Source organism: Megalobrama amblycephala, linkage group LG2 (genome assembly GCF_018812025.1).
Source record: "Megalobrama amblycephala isolate DHTTF-2021 linkage group LG2, ASM1881202v1, whole genome shotgun sequence".
Lineage (NCBI taxonomy): Eukaryota > Metazoa > Chordata > Actinopteri > Cypriniformes > Xenocyprididae > Megalobrama > Megalobrama amblycephala.
Window position 1 is genome coordinate 2,809,714 of NC_063045.1, and position 15,888 is coordinate 2,825,601.

Genomic DNA, 15,888 nt, shown 5'->3' on the forward strand with positions numbered 1-15,888 from the left:
TATATCAAGCCATTTTTCCACACCTAATTCTGAAACCCATTCCAAATTTTCACCACTTCAGACACGTGTGCAAAGTTTCATGAGTTCTCGAGCATGTTTAGGCCATCAAAAATGTGATTAATTTCAGAGAAGAATAATAATTGACTGAGCAATTCATACGGTCCTCACACCATCGGTGCTCGAGTCCAAATTAACCTTTTTTTTTTCAGATTCAAACTTTTAGATTTGTGAGCTAAGTCAATTTTTCACATTCGGAAACATATTTGAGCCACTGTGAGATCAATATAGAGCTGAATTAATCGTGAGGCATCAGGTTAATCTGATAATGCAACACCTGAACTTCACAGTGTGAAGGCCTGTGTTTTCCTGCAGATCAAACTCAGAGTTTCCTCTGCTTAAGATGAGTACGTATAGGCATCACGTATAAAACCTTGTGTATTTTTTAAAAACAAAGTGAGCAGATTTCCCACACAAATAAAGTTCATAAGAACTAAGAAGACTAGAATAAGTGCATTTGAACAAATAATATTTTTGTTGAACAAGCCTAATCAATTGAATGTTCACTGAATGTTAAGGGGGTGAACACTTAAGAAGAACATTTAAGAAGAGACTCATCATTGCACAGGTTTTAGCAGCTATTGCTGATTTAATAAAGCACCGTGTTAAAAGTGAGTAAAGCCACTCACAACAAAACCACAAGCTTCTCTTCTGCAAAATGAAAACCACAAAAACTCCAACATCGCCAACATGATTAAGTAGGTAAAGTAGAATTTATATTTAAAAAATCTTTTTCAAACAATTTAAATTAAATTCAACAAGAAGCAAAAGCTTTTTTTTTTATAGTGTGTTAATAAAATATGATCTCTGCAAGCTGCATTGCACTCAGAAGGTCATATGGTAAATCATAGACAGAAAGCACTAAAATTGTTCAGTAATATGATGCAAAAAGATGTAAGTATAAATAAAGAAATGAATTAGAGACCCATAAAATCACTTTGAGGCCACTGAATTGGGTCACTTAAAATAACTTTATTTAATTTTTTTGAAATTAAACAAATTGCATTTTCTGACAAATAATCAATGAACTAAACCAAGAGGAACAAATGCTGATGTACATGACTGTATAATGTAAATTCAAAGCACATAGTACATTGTTTTGGTCTTGGGTGGTTTCTTGAACAGAGCACAGTTCAGGTCACTTCTTGTTCCAGTGCTTTCCAAAGTGAACACAGTGTCACACCAGAGATCTTTCTGCTCTTCTTTTGTTTTGACATCAGTGACTTTAAACGTCTCATATGGAGGAATCAGCACCTCTTTCTCATGAGGAAGCTTAGAATATTTAGTCACATCAGCACCTTCACATGTGTGGATTTCAAAACAAGACACATTTCCAAAACGTTGTCCTACTTTAATATCAAGAGAGGAGGATGTAAATGAGCCAAAACGAATCTCTTTGTTCAGAACATACTTATAAAATTCAACTTTTGTACCACGATAAGTTGAATAGCATTGATTTTGTGTTTTTTTCAGGATATGTATTGCATTTGTTAACAGAAAGTGAAGTGAATACCATTCGTATGTCTTGTGTTTGTACCGCTCTTTATCACGACGAGTGGCAGGATTGAAGTACTCATATACAGTAGTATCACTGTACACATAAATGGCGATTGCATGATTCTTTTGCAAGTTTGTATCATTTCGGTTGTTGACAAAATCTTCCCCTTTTTTCCAAGCTGTATTAAAATCAGGTGATTTTTTGAGTTCATTCTTTAGATATTTTGTCTCCACCAGTTCTTCCATTTTCTTTCTACAGCCCATATATTGATCATCAACAGAATCCAGTGCCATATCCAGTGGAAATATCTGTCCTTCAACAGAAGCAGCAGCTCTGTGATCCTGCAGCAACAGGAATCATAATGATCAATCATCAATATTCATATCTGTAATATTCAAGAACACAATCTTACCTGTCCTAGAGCAGCTAAAATGAGAAGAAGAGCTTCAATGATCAGCAGCATCTTGATTCAGTAAAGTCCCTCTGATGATCTACTGAAGAACAGATGATGAAAGACAACCACAAACACGACAGCCTTTCACAAATACTAAATCAGACTCGAAATATAATGGGAAGGAATATGTACATAGATTAGCAACTTCTTTTATAATGCAGTTTTAAGTTCGTATAACTAGAATTTTTGACAGAACAAAAGTATTTTTTAAAAAAATCACTAAAATCTTATTATTATTATTATTATTACACTGATGGAAGTTTTATCATGATCTTTTACTTCAACCCCAAACTTACCTGAAAATACTGTTGTCTCTTTTTGTTTCTGAGTTTGCTTTTCGTTATTTTTCAGGAGTTCAGGAGCAACGACAAGAGAAGATCGGAAAGTCAGTCGTTCTCAGCCAGAAGACAATGACTCTTCAGACTAAGTGAGGAGTGAGGTGCCTTTTTTATATCACTGATAATGTGTGTGGGTTAATAGTGTGATTGTGATGGCCTACGTGTGGTTTCACACTGGACAACCTTTTTCCTGTCTGCCCAAGATGAATGCCTTTTTTCCAACCTGATCTCCTCAGAATTTGTAATAATGGTACATAATGGTACTTTTTTTTTATGAATGAAATCATCTTTAATCCAAACTCTAACTCTGAAAAAAAAGACATAAATGTGTAGATTTATGCATTAATAAACTTATGTTCTTCCTGTCCTCTGTAACTTGTTGAAGTCCTCATGAACTCATTCTCAGATAACATAAAAGTGTTTAATATTAGTATAATGTCTTATTACAATGCTTCACAGACAAAAGTGTTGATGTGAGCATCGTATTTCTTAAAACATGTAAAGACTGATTATCATTCAGAATCAATCAAGCTTTCAAATGTCATTATTATAATGGAAGAACCTCACCATTTGAAATGCATTGAATGATTATTTACAGTTCGGTCCTGTCTTAATTCTCTGATTTATTTTAATATTAAACACCTCATATGGGGGTGTCATGATCATTACTGGGAGTGCCCTTGTCTGCCACTAGAGGGCACTCCAACCTGGACTTTTGGTTTTCATCACTCGGACTACATTGCCCATAATACACCTCCTGGACTCATTAGCACTTCATTGCACCCAGCTGTTTTGTATTATGTTATTAGTGTCTGTCTATAGCTGTGTCCCAATTCTGGGTCCGCGCACTTCGAAGTGCATGAAAGGGGTGGGGTTTTGGAGTGGAGGGTTGCCAGGTCTGCGCAACAAAACCATCCCAAAAGTAGTGTAATCACAGCACAAGTGTAAAAGTATCCCAATCCCAGACTTGGCAACAATGAGCCGAGCGTCGTTACATGGCTATCGGCTGTGTGACAGACAGCTGACAGTTGACGTTTATGTGTGCATTTTAAAGTTTATGACTTTCATTGGGTTTTGACATGCTTCACTGCCGGCGACGACGGGACACTGGACCAAAATATGTTTGGTTAAACTATGTAATGTTAGTTTTATATCATTAGCAACTAGTTAACCTTGTTTGCTTTTTATGTTAAATTATGTTAAATTTATGTTAACTGTGAAAATATATACATTCATATTTATACATTTACTCTGTATTTAAGTCTGAATTTAAAGTACAGTACTTTAGGATTTTATTCAACTGCACTCCATCTCAGTCGTTGTTTATGATGTTCAACCTAAGTTCTGTTGTAAACAGTTGTAAAGGTACTTTATGTAATGTATAGAACGATGTAGCCTATTTTAATGTAAAAATATTTAATTTACATGATGAAAAAATGATTGTATATGTTGTATATGTAAAATGTTTCATGTAAAATTATAAGTTGCATAAAAGAAATAAACAATGAACAGAACAATTCTTTTATTTACAGACGTGAACATGCGTAAAAAAAATGATCGAACAGAAATTATAGTAATTAGAAATTACTCTGGCTCATTTACAAATAAATTACTTTACAAACATAATGTATAACTTATGCATTTCATTTTTAACTTACATCACAAAAATAAGCTGTACAGAAATTAGGCTGTTTCATTGACAAAGTGACATTTAAATAATATTTATATCGACACATTTTATGCACTGTATTCTGTTCTTGAGAAAAGTGGGGGGAAAGCGGACTTTGAAGTGCGATTCACCGCGGCGCGAGGAGGGATGACGTAATTCGAGAGCGACTTCAAGTGCACCCTCTCCGTTTCCCAGTGGAATGAAGCTCCCATCTCAAGACACTTCGCGGTCTACACGCGGTTTAACCATACATATTTTGGTCCAGTGTCCCGTCTTCGCCGGCAGTGAAGCATGTCAAAACTATAAACTTTAAAATGCACACATAAACGTCAACTGTCAGCTGTCTGTCAGCCGCTAGCCATGTAACGACGCTCGGCTCATTGTTGCCATGTCTGGGATTGGGATACTTATACACTTGTGCTGTGATTACACTACATTTGGGATGCCAGACCTGGCAACCCTCCACTCCAAAACCCCACCCCTTTCATGCACTTCGAAGTGCGCGGACCCTGAATTTGGGACACAGCTATTTTTTATACTGAGTTTGTTTCTGTTTTTGTTATCGTGGTTTCACTTTATGTCACCGGCTTCTGTTGTGTTTTTCTTTGTTTTTGTGGACTGTTTTGTGGACTCTGACCCTTGTTTGCCTGGATTACGTGACTAGATTACATTAAAAAGCTGCACTTGGATCTTACCCTCTTGTCTCTGTGCCATTCCGTGACAGGAGGAATCAGCACTTTTCAGTTAGGCTTCAAGAAATATTTTATTAGTCGCAAGAAACATTTCCAAAACCTTCTGCTTTATGATCAAGATACGAGATACAAATGAGCCCAAAGTAGCCTATTTTTTTCAGATTCAAACTTTCAGATTTGTGGTGCCACAAAGTACATTTTCACATTCAGAAACATATTTGAGCCACTGTGAGATCAATATACAGCTAAAGTAATCGTGATGCATCAGACTTATCTGACAATGCAACACCTGTGAAGGCCTGTGGATTCATACAAAGTTGCTCTCTGTTTAAGATGAGTCATAATCTTGCGTATATTTCACAAATGTGTTAAATTGTTCAGTGAACTTAATTAAATTCAAACTCTATGTTCCTCTCATGTCAGTACCAGCAGAAATAGGGTTGACACCAGATTATGATCACCGAAATGTGCATATTTCTTTCTCCAGATTTCTGCAGAACTCACAAATGCATCATTCAGTTCATTCTTATTTATCACTGTTTATGCCGTTCAGCTTTAAAAACACATTTCCTATAATGCTTTGGAAAGAGTAAGAGCTGTGAGGAACAGGGCAGAGAACTTCAATATGTGCGCTGCAGAAATAATTGAATCCCTTTTTAATACTGATCAAAACTTCAGAAAACAGTTAGTTTTATTTTAATTTAAGTCATCATGATAACATGTTTAGAAGAAAAGACACGACACCCCCATAGGTTTTGATAGGGTGATAACCAAACTTTTGTGGTTTTGTTTCTCTGTGCACTTTGGCACTAACGCTTACAATGTGGTTTTAACAAGAACGGTGCTGAAGCTTTGTCAGAGTTAAAGTGAAAAATGACGTGTAAATCATTTTTAAGATGCAGAAGGGTGTGCTTCTTAATGTGTTATATATCTGTAAAGGAATGAATATGACTTTAAACTACACCATTATAAAACAATGATTTTAAAAATTTGACTTGTAGATGAAGGTGCACTTCAGGCTATATGGCAACAAATTTTGTATTAGGGTCATTCTACAGAAACGTCCACTTTTCTGTCCTAGACTTTACAGAAATATTACACTTAAAAAACACTTTAGGATTACAATTTTTTATATTTTAATATGAAACAATATGTTATTTGAACAATGAAACCTTGTTGAGCCATCAATGTGGCAATATTTGTTTTTTAATTAATTATAAAAATTTCAAGCGCCACAGAAGTGCTCGTCCCCACAGTCATGTACAGAGGGAAAGTGCTTTATTTTGAGCTCACAAACAGGTTTTTCTACCATTTTAAATACAATAATGTATGCAACTATCAAATATATAATGTAAATGACATAAAAAAACCAAATGCTAAATAAATATTATAAATTTTTTAATGAATGTAGTGGTCCCTGGTGTTGTGTCACTGGTGTTACCTTTAACAAAAATCTCTATTTTGAAAGAAAAAATCACACTGATGACATCACTTGACTTCCTTCTTTCTATTTCCTGAAGATCAATGAAGAAAGGCCAATGGAAAGTCCACTATCTCTTTTCAGTTATCAGATATTTTAATTATAAAATCATATTTTCATATGAAGCTTTTAGTTGAAGTCACTGGTGTGTCCTACTTTATTGCTAGGGAATTATAAAAACTAGAATACAAATGGATTAAATTACTTAATTTAGTGAATATATCATGATTCACAACATGTGGATTGATTCCTTGCAGCAGCCATTTTGTAAAATGCATTTTTCATGAAAATGTCACTGGTGTTACTGTCACTGGTGTTACCTTTTTATGAAAATATCACTGGTGTCACCGTCACTGGTGTTACCCGTTTATAGATAAACTTTATTTAAAGCTATTCATTTAGTTATTTTGCATAAAAAGCACTAAGATTACATGATTCTAACTTTTCTTTCTCATTGTTAATCCTCCTTTGGTCAGATATGGCTAAATTAAGGGGATTTGGCTAAATTCAGTGCAGCGACTTTAGTTTTAAAATGTTGTTTATGATCTTTTACTGACTGCTTTCACTAAGTGTCAACGATAGTCTTTTATTGTACACCAAATGTAAAAATTTAGTCCAAACTACTTAATTCTAGTTGAAAAATTAAGGATCTTTGGTCTTATGTATACATCACTGGTGATTCATTTTGTCACTGGTGTTACTGTTTTTGTCTGTCACATTAAATAAAATGTCATATGTGACATGATAATAATTTTACATTAATTGAATTCTGCTACACTCAAGAATTAAGATTTAAAGGATTGCATCATTACTGGTTTATAACTGTTTTTCAAAGATTTTTATTGTTATAGCAAATACATGGTTGCGCAATTGAATTAACATCATTCAATCACACTTTTAACTAACCTGATTAAAAGAAATAACACATAATCTCATTATTTTTTGCATTATTATTATTAATCTGTAACTCTGACTGAATGTGCAGAAAAATTGAGAAATAATATTTCATAAAAATGTTTACAAATGCCAAAGTAGTAAGGTAACACCAGTGACAAAAAAAGGGGACATGCAATCTTTAAATAAATGTACAAAAAAAATAAAAAATCATTAAGCTGTCATTTATGTGTATTCATAAAGTCCAAGTGTAATATAATAATGTGGTCTAAGTTTAAATGTTAAAAAAAGAAATATATTTTAAGACATTTTGTCATACCAAAAGTGGACGTTTCTGTAGAATGACCCATTAGTAAAATGAAAGAAGTGTCCTACATCAGTGGTTCCCAACCACATTCCTGGAGGCCCTCCAACACTGCATGTTTTCCATGTCTCCTTAATCAAACACGCCTGATTCAGATCATCAGCTCGTTAATAGAGACTCCAAGACCTGAAATGGGTGTGTCAGACAAAGGAGAGATATATGCAGTATAAAAAATATGCAGTATTGAGGGGCCTCCAGGAACGTGGTTGGGAACCACTGTCCTACATAGAATTTCATCCATTTAATCCTCTACCGCACACATTATGATAAATCTATAAAAAAAAAAAAATGACTCTTTTTCTTTTCTTAGAATGGCTTAACTTAAAGTGCTGTAAAATTATTTTAAGGTACTTTATGATATGTTGCCATATGGCAACAACGTACAATAGTGGAAATAACTTAGAATAAGTGTAAGTGTATATAGTTGATATTTTTCCTAAAAATGTTGTTTGTATTGAATCAATTGGTGCTATTATAAGCTTTAGCAGTAATTATAAACAACACCTTATACATATTTTCCAACATCTTGTGCTTTTCCATTCTCTTTTGCTGAATAATGTGTAGCAGAGCAGCGGGTAATCCTGTTTTCGTTTAACGAACGTCATAATGGAGGTCTGTTAATAAGGAGCGCAGCATATAAAAAGAGGAAAATAGTGCACCTAGGAGGCGTTGTTCCCAAGCGGCAACCTCCCCGTGTCTCTCGTGAAGCCAATAACGGAAGTGACTTAAACTTGCAATTCATCGACTGGCCGCTAGGGACAGGCTCTAAAAGAGAGCAGAATCTCATTGAGTCCCATGTTAAATTGGCCAAGTTTATAGCAGAAAAAAACATGTTTACAAGTTGGTTCAAATTGTGGTTTTGGTCTATACTGCTAATGTTGCCCTTCATGACAACTTTGAGGGGGGTGAATTTTTTTCTAACTCATTTGTTTAAATTATATTAAAGGTGGTACAGAGGATGTTGTTCGTTGACTGAGTTTTTGAAATGAGCGTTTGAAATTATACACATTTTACGACTAGCTAAAACATTCTGACTATGCTTAACATACAGCGATAGTTTCCTGCTCCTGAAGCAGATTTATATACTTTCACATGGAATTTGAACACCGACTGTAATCGCAGACTGAAAGCAACTGGCTCTGACTGGACGCGTTTGAGCGCGATCAGTCATAAGTATCAATTTACATTCATAATCGGCCTTACAATCGTTAAGGTATGAAGTCCCATTTGATTTTCCATGTTGTTATTTGCACATCCAACACTGGTCTATATCTATATCTTAAAAAAACAAAAACAAAAAAAACCCCACCGCATATTGACAGTAAACCTTTAGAACTTTCTAATGATAAAACTTATCTTCATTAATTATTTTAGATTGTATCTTTAGATAGATTAGATAGCTCCTTGGCTTTGACTGCTAACATGGTCACGTCGAGCTAGGCGGCGTGGTTTCAGCAACCAGTCGCATCAGCTCAAACCACCTCCCCGCCTCTTTGCCCATTTTCAGTTATCCGGGAGTGATGTGCAGTCACATGCTGCTAAGATGGCCGCAGGCCTCATTTTTGCGTCAAAACCATAGACAGTAAAAGAAATGGACACAGCGACCCCATTGGAACTCAATTGAGACAAGTGAAGCCCATTTTTAGCGATTTTTAGCACTTCCGTTTCTGACGCGCAGACTCAAACTAAGCTTGATGACGTCAGCAACCTGCCTGACAGATGTAAATCTTCTAGTAGCTGTGCGTGCAAACTGCCATCGTTAATCTTGCAGAGACGGCGAGCTTGAGCGGGGAGTTCTTTGGCGTGAGTGAGCAGGAGTAAGTATTCTGATTAATTATTTTGTATAGTATTTTAAAATGTAACGCCAGTACGCCATATTAAGTTAATGCATACTATTGCCTGCGAGCTTCTCCTCCTGTCTGTACGGTAATTTCTCTACTGTGCGACAGAGAGTCGAGTGGTTATGACGCAATCGTTAGCCTATTTTTACAAAAACTGTTTCTACGGGGCCATAATGTAACATAAAAGGTAATGGAGCCCTTTATACATTGTCGTGTATCTTTAGAAATAAATAATGACAAATGGAGTATTTAAACGCCTCAGATGTAAAGTTATTAGCTGTCAAAGTGACGCCAAAATGAATGGGAGTCAATGGGATGCTAACGCAAGTGAAGTTCTGCTACAAGATGGCGGCACGCGGCCGACTTCAACTTCCGGTCGACTTGCTTGGGCACTGGTCAAAACTGCTGTTCAGAACTGTATAGGTGACGTCACGGACACTACGTCCATATTTTTTTTACAGTCTATGGTTGTTCCTGGTATCCTGCACAGAAGGTAACGCGATGACGTGTGAGGCAATGAGTGATGTACGTGACGGATGGTTCCGGTCTGTTGTTTTGGACATGCTCTAGTGCAGCGGTTCCCAAACTTTTTTTCCTGCGCACCCCCTTCTATGTCCCAACCGGGTTGGCGCACCCCCAAACCCCTCCCCTAAAAAAAAAAAAAAACAACCGCAACAAAGCTTTGTTTTATCGCCATATAAAGACTCATGTTTAATCATGCGCAAATAACCAGAACACGCATGACAATAACAACATCAACAAAGTTTCAATATAATGCAACAACGCTACGCACAAGCTTCCACTTTTAAGAGGACGAGTGACAGACACAGGCTCAGTAACAGAAAGCACGGTTATTTTCAGCCGCATAAAAGGCCTATTAAATGACCGTGGAGCTAGCATAATCATCATCATAACACAACGGTTATGGAAATTAGAACGACAGTACATTGAATTAAATTGCAATGAAGTTACAAACGATCTACAACATTAAAGAGAATAAGCTCCGAAATAGATAAAATAAATAAAAACGAGGATCAATCTGAAACTTTTTAAGTACGACAATAAAATTAGCCTACACACGATCCACAACATAATTAAGTAACAAAGAGCATAGCCTGCAGTGCATAAAAGAAGAGCAGTGCGTAGAAGAAGACAGCAGCTGGCTTCTTCTACATTTATCAAAAACTAATAAATTATGGGCGTCGGAAGCAAAAAAAATGTGGGAGGGTCTTCCCCCCAAAATTTTGATTTCCTTGGTGTACAAATGTGCATTTTAAGACGTTTTAAGGACAACAAATTGGATAACAATAACTTTAAAACCATGTCAACAAATACATACATTCATGCACAGTTTTGAGGCAGCTTTAATCGCATGTTTGGTCATTTCATTACTTAATTTACAACAGAATAACGACGGTGCATGCCCGTAATTTATTTTGCGCTTTTAAGCTATAGCCTAATAATCTATGTAGCGCGCGCCGGCGCATTTGCGCGAGCAATTCTTGAGTTCGCGCATCGAGCACAGTAGGCTATAGCCTAACGGCGGGTTGGAGTTTTACTGACATAGCCTGACAACATTTAATCTGACCGCAGTTCACTGTTGTTCAACTGAAAGTCCCCCGTCCTCACCGCGCTCGTTTGACTTGCGCCTGTGTCTGAAGGTGAAGTTGGAATGCGTGTCTGAAAAGTGTCCCTTTTGCTATGGTCGTAAAGAGACATTTCTTTTTAAACGCAGCGTTTTATTTGTCAATGTTTTAAAAAAAAATATTTTTATTTTTGGTATTTTTTAAGCTCTGTTGGTGGTGTGTCGAGTAGTATCACCGGGGATATATATATATATATATATATATATATATATATATATATTTATCCCACCGGGGATAAAAATAATTCAGCAGAGGCAGGGATAGATAGATAGATAGATAGATAGATAGATAGATAGATAGATAGATAGATAGATAGATAGATAGATAGATAGATAGATAGATAGATAGATAGATAGATAGATAAGCAAGGTGCGTGGATCATGCGCAAAACTTGCAGCAGACACAAGAAGCAAGTCCGTTTTGTACAAAGTATGGTGATCCTGTCTTTAAAAGTGCATTAAAATAGAAACAAGGAAAATATTCACTGAACAAGGAAAGCACTAGACATTTTGGAAACAAGTCAGTTTAATAAAGTTATTTCATCATCGGGCTCTGTGCTTTGAGAGGGCATTGAACATATGACGCGCTCTGAAAAAATGAACAGACAAATGCTTAATTAGAAACGGTAAAAGTGAGTGGGTCCAATATCAAGTTGTCTTAAAAAGTGGGTGGGTCTTGTCCCACCCACATACAATGGTTCCGACGCCCATGAGTTCAGTTAATGGGGTTACCAGGTCTTTATTGTCATAAGATGATTAAGCTGTTACATAGATCACACAATATTTCTTTTGAGGTTACTTATGTTACATCAAGTTGAGAAGACCAACATTCAGAAAACTTTCAGCTTCATTTAAAAGTAGCTGTCACATTGAAATCAAAGTTGTGCTGTTTGGGGCAGCCTATTCATAAGTGTTCTTCTTAGTAGGCCTGATCACCCTGCCTAGGTCACTTTCCCTGTAGGTTGGGAAGCATATGCTGCTGTGTTGAGTGATAATGTCAGTTGAGTTTATTCTGTATGTGGCTTTTCGATCAACTATTTATCTGTATTCAACAAGTTTTGTGAAGTTCACCATGTAAAACTGCTACATTAATATATTGCAATATATTGAATAATACACAAGGAATTGCTGCTTTTCATATATTGAAAAATATGTGACAATATATTGGTACATATTTTTCAATATATGAAAAGCAGCAATATATTGAAAAATGTATGAAAAAAGTAAACCATTTAATATACTGATCACAAATTTATGGAAATATGTTTTTGTTCCGAGAGGGTGTAGTGATAGATAGGAAGAATTTGTGCTTGTGTTTGTGAAACCACAAACACTCCAGGCCTTCAGAGGTGTTGCATTATCAGATGAGCTGAAGCTGGATGAATCAACATCACACTTCATCTATATATAGATGCCTCAGAGTAAGCTAAGTGTCTGAGAATGAATATTTGCTGTGTCATAACACCTTTGAATTCTGATAAGGATGTTGTTGTTGACAATAACATTCTGCTATTTCATTTGTCTGTTTCACAGCTCAACCTCTTAGGGCAGAGTTTTTTTTAACGTTAGATACCAATGAACCTCGAATATGTTACATCCCCTTGTAATCAACCAAATAATCCTGTCCCCATTTTCACAGACAATTATTAACTCTAATTGCAGACTTAAATGCATGTTTGAGTTGTTTTAACTAGAAGCTCATCTTTTGTCTCAAGATGCACACCAGCATCTTTTTTTTTCTTTTTCCTAGGGCACATTTATAAAAGCTACTTAAATGTCCTAATTGAAACTAAGGTCTAATCCTGGCTTAATCTAAGCCCTATCTGTGAAACCAGGCCTGAATTATAGATCTTAAGCCCTGGATGAAGACATGGAGATTCCTGCATTAAAAAAAAAAAAAAAAAAAAAAAAAAACATGGAAAGCAACAGGAGCTGATGAATGTAATACAGGAGATTTTGAACCCCTTTGACTGCAGACAAAGTGTTCATTGACTCCTTCCTCATCCACAAAGCATAAAATATTTATATAATTTATTATCTTTTTTTCCCTTCTTTTTTTTTTTTGTGAGTAAAAGCTGAATTTAAGCAAATCTTTTAAAATAAGTCTTTAGTTTATAGCATTGAACTGACTTCCTAGAGGCCAAGTACCAAAGTTGAAGGCATTTCTGTTAGTTTTCTTATTCTTTTTCTGATCCCGTTGACACTGACAGGCAGAACTATGTGCAATTATATGCAAAATGATATGAAAATTTGACACAGTTGTAGAGCAGGTTCTGAAAAATCATCTGATCAAATCTAGGGGTCAGGCTGTCAGACCAATTTGTACTGGAATGGTCTATAGGACCACTTTTTTTATGTTGTCCTGGATGATATAGCAAACGAATTACCAAATTAGCTGCTATAAAAAATGCTTTTAGCTTGTTCCAAATGATTTATGTATGATTTAAGTTAATTTATAATATGTGAAAAGTTGGTTTGCAAAGAGATCACTTTTTCATAAATGTTTCTATAATGTATTGCTCTTTCCTTTCCAAAATGTCATTCTGAAAATAAAAAAAAGCAAACACTCCAATTTTCTACTATTATAGATCCTTCCGAAATATTCTTGGGTAAATTAAATCAAAATAAAAGTGAACAATCTTTCACTTGTACATTTGTCTCGTTGTTGAGTGCGCCAGAAACTGAACGTGCATCTGTATACTGTATCCAGTGTAGTTAGCGTCAGTGATTATAATAGGTTCTACTTGCATTTGATGTGACGCTTACATCCAGTGTAGGCAAATTATCAGCCATAAAACAACTGATGCCAGTGGGCGGAGCTTATGGTAGAATGATGTATTACTATTCATAGATGTCTTGCTCTGGAGGCAGTAATATGCAAATGTGTTTACCCATGTGAAATCACAGATCCACCATATCCTCCATATGACATGATGCTTACATCCAGTGTAAGCAAATATCAGCCATATTTGCCAATATGTTTAATTGTTGTAATTAATTATTATTATCATATTTATTCATGTTTATGTTACTGTTTTTAATTTATAGAAAACCACAACTACAACCACAACCAAAACACAAACCAGTCTGTTGAGTGGGGACAATAAATGGGTTATTGCCAGAAAACCGAGTGCATTTTCGTTTTGTCTCTAATCGGACATTCTTTGGTGGGTCAGCACCCTGAGCTGGCAACTTGTCTATGATGAAGAGCTACAAAGAGCCAACCATTTTTTCAAGCATGTTTTAAGCTATGAAACTTGCAGGACGTTTTAATGGTACAAATAGGCTTCTTACTATGTCTTATATCAAGGCAAATTAGATTTTTTAATGTCATGACCCCTTTAAATGTCTCCAAAACATGCTTAAATGGATGAAATTTTATGTAGGACAGTGGTTCCCAACCACATTCCTGGAGGCCCCCCAACACTGCATATTTTGTATCTCTCCTTTGTCTGACACACCCATTTCAGGTCTTGGAGTCTCTATTAACGAGCTGATGATCTGAATCAGGTGTGTTTGATTAAGGAGACATGGAAAACATGCACTGTTGGAGGGCCTCCAGGAATGTGGTTGGGAACCACTGATGTAGGACACTTCTTTCATTTTACTAATACAAAATTTGTTGCCATATAGCTTGAAGTGCACTTCATCTACAAGTCAAATTTTTAAAATCATTGTTTTATAATTGTGTAGTATAAAGTAATTATTCATTCCTTACAGATATATAACACATCAAGAAACACACCCTTCTGCATCTTAAAACTGATTCACATCCTTTTTCACTTTAACTCTGACAAAGCTTCAACACCGTTCTTCTTAAAACCACATTGTAAGTGTCAGTGCCAAAGTGCACAGAGAAAACCACAAAAGTTTGGTTATCACATTATCAAAACCTATGGGGGTGTCATCTCTTTTCTTCTAAGCATGTTATTATGATGTCTTAAATTAAAATAAAACTAACTGTTTTCTGAAGTTTTGATCAGTATTAAACAGGGATTAAATTATTTCTGCAGCGCACATATTGAAGTTCTCTGCCCTGTTCCTCACAGCTCTTACTCTTTCCAAAGCATTATAGGAAATGTGTTTTTAAAGCTGAACGGCATAAACGGTGATAAATAAGAATGAATTGAATGATGTGTTTGATCGTGTTGGTCTTGCAGAAATCTGGAGAATAAACATGCACATTTAGGTGATCATAATCTGGTGTCAACCCTATTTCTGCTGGTACTGACATGAGAGGAACATAGAGTTTGTCCTTTGTGAAACCACACATACACCAGACCTTCACAGGTGTTGCATTATAGAAAGTTAAAAAGTTCAGATGAGCTGATGCACAGCTGCTGTGTTTCAGTACTCAAGCACAACTTTTCTAATCTAACTAACTAATCTTTTCCTCTTGTCATTGAGCTCCTAGAAGAAAATAAGAAAATATTAATAGACCACAATATTATCAGGTGGTTTTGAGGGACATATTGCCATTGGAGTAATAGATTTATTGAAACGCTGCTGTGTTTGTGGTGTTTCAGCATCTGTTCTTCACTAGATCTACTATCTACTCTGAGGTATTTGACTGAATCAAGATGCTGCTGATCATTGAAGCTCTTCTTCTCATTTTAGCTGCTCTAGGACAGGTGTTCTAATATGAATATTAATATTATTCTAGTATGAATATTAATATTATTAAATTGTTTCTATAATTCTTTTTTTTCATTTATACTCAACTGTTTTTGCATCACATAACTGTCAGCAATAGCTTATGAACTGAATGACTTTCTAAGTACAATGCAGCTTGCAGCAATATTTCAATATTATCAATACGCTAAAAAGTTTTTGCGTCTTGTTGAATTTAATTTGCTTTAATGAACTTTGGAAATGAAAATTTTACATAAATATTTGTTAATATTTTTCATCTTAGTTATGTTGTAGTTTTTGTGGTTTTCATTGTGCAGAAGAGAA

The 15,888-nt window shown here is 35.5% G+C and overlaps 1 protein-coding gene across 2 annotated transcripts; it reads right to left on the reverse strand.

The window, feature by feature from the left end:
• Positions 1 to 974: 974 nt before the first annotated feature.
• On the reverse strand, positions 975 to 2,554 carry LOC125262797 (NAD(P)(+)--arginine ADP-ribosyltransferase 2-like). 2 transcript variants are annotated; one of them, XM_048181676.1, is made up of 3 exons: positions 2,306 to 2,554; positions 1,968 to 2,049; positions 975 to 1,896 (listed from the first exon to the last, which is right to left on the reverse strand). In XM_048181676.1, the coding sequence occupies exons 2-3, from the start codon at positions 2,016 to 2,018 to the stop codon at positions 1,135 to 1,137; spliced, it is 813 nt and encodes a 270-aa protein (XP_048037633.1). In that variant the 5' UTR covers positions 2,019 to 2,049; positions 2,306 to 2,554; the 3' UTR covers positions 975 to 1,134. The 2 variants fall into 2 exon arrangements, with proteins under 2 accessions (XP_048037633.1, XP_048037632.1); XM_048181675.1 differs by having other exon boundaries at positions 1,968 to 2,046; positions 2,306 to 2,463.
• Positions 2,555 to 15,888: the final 13,334 nt, after the last annotated feature.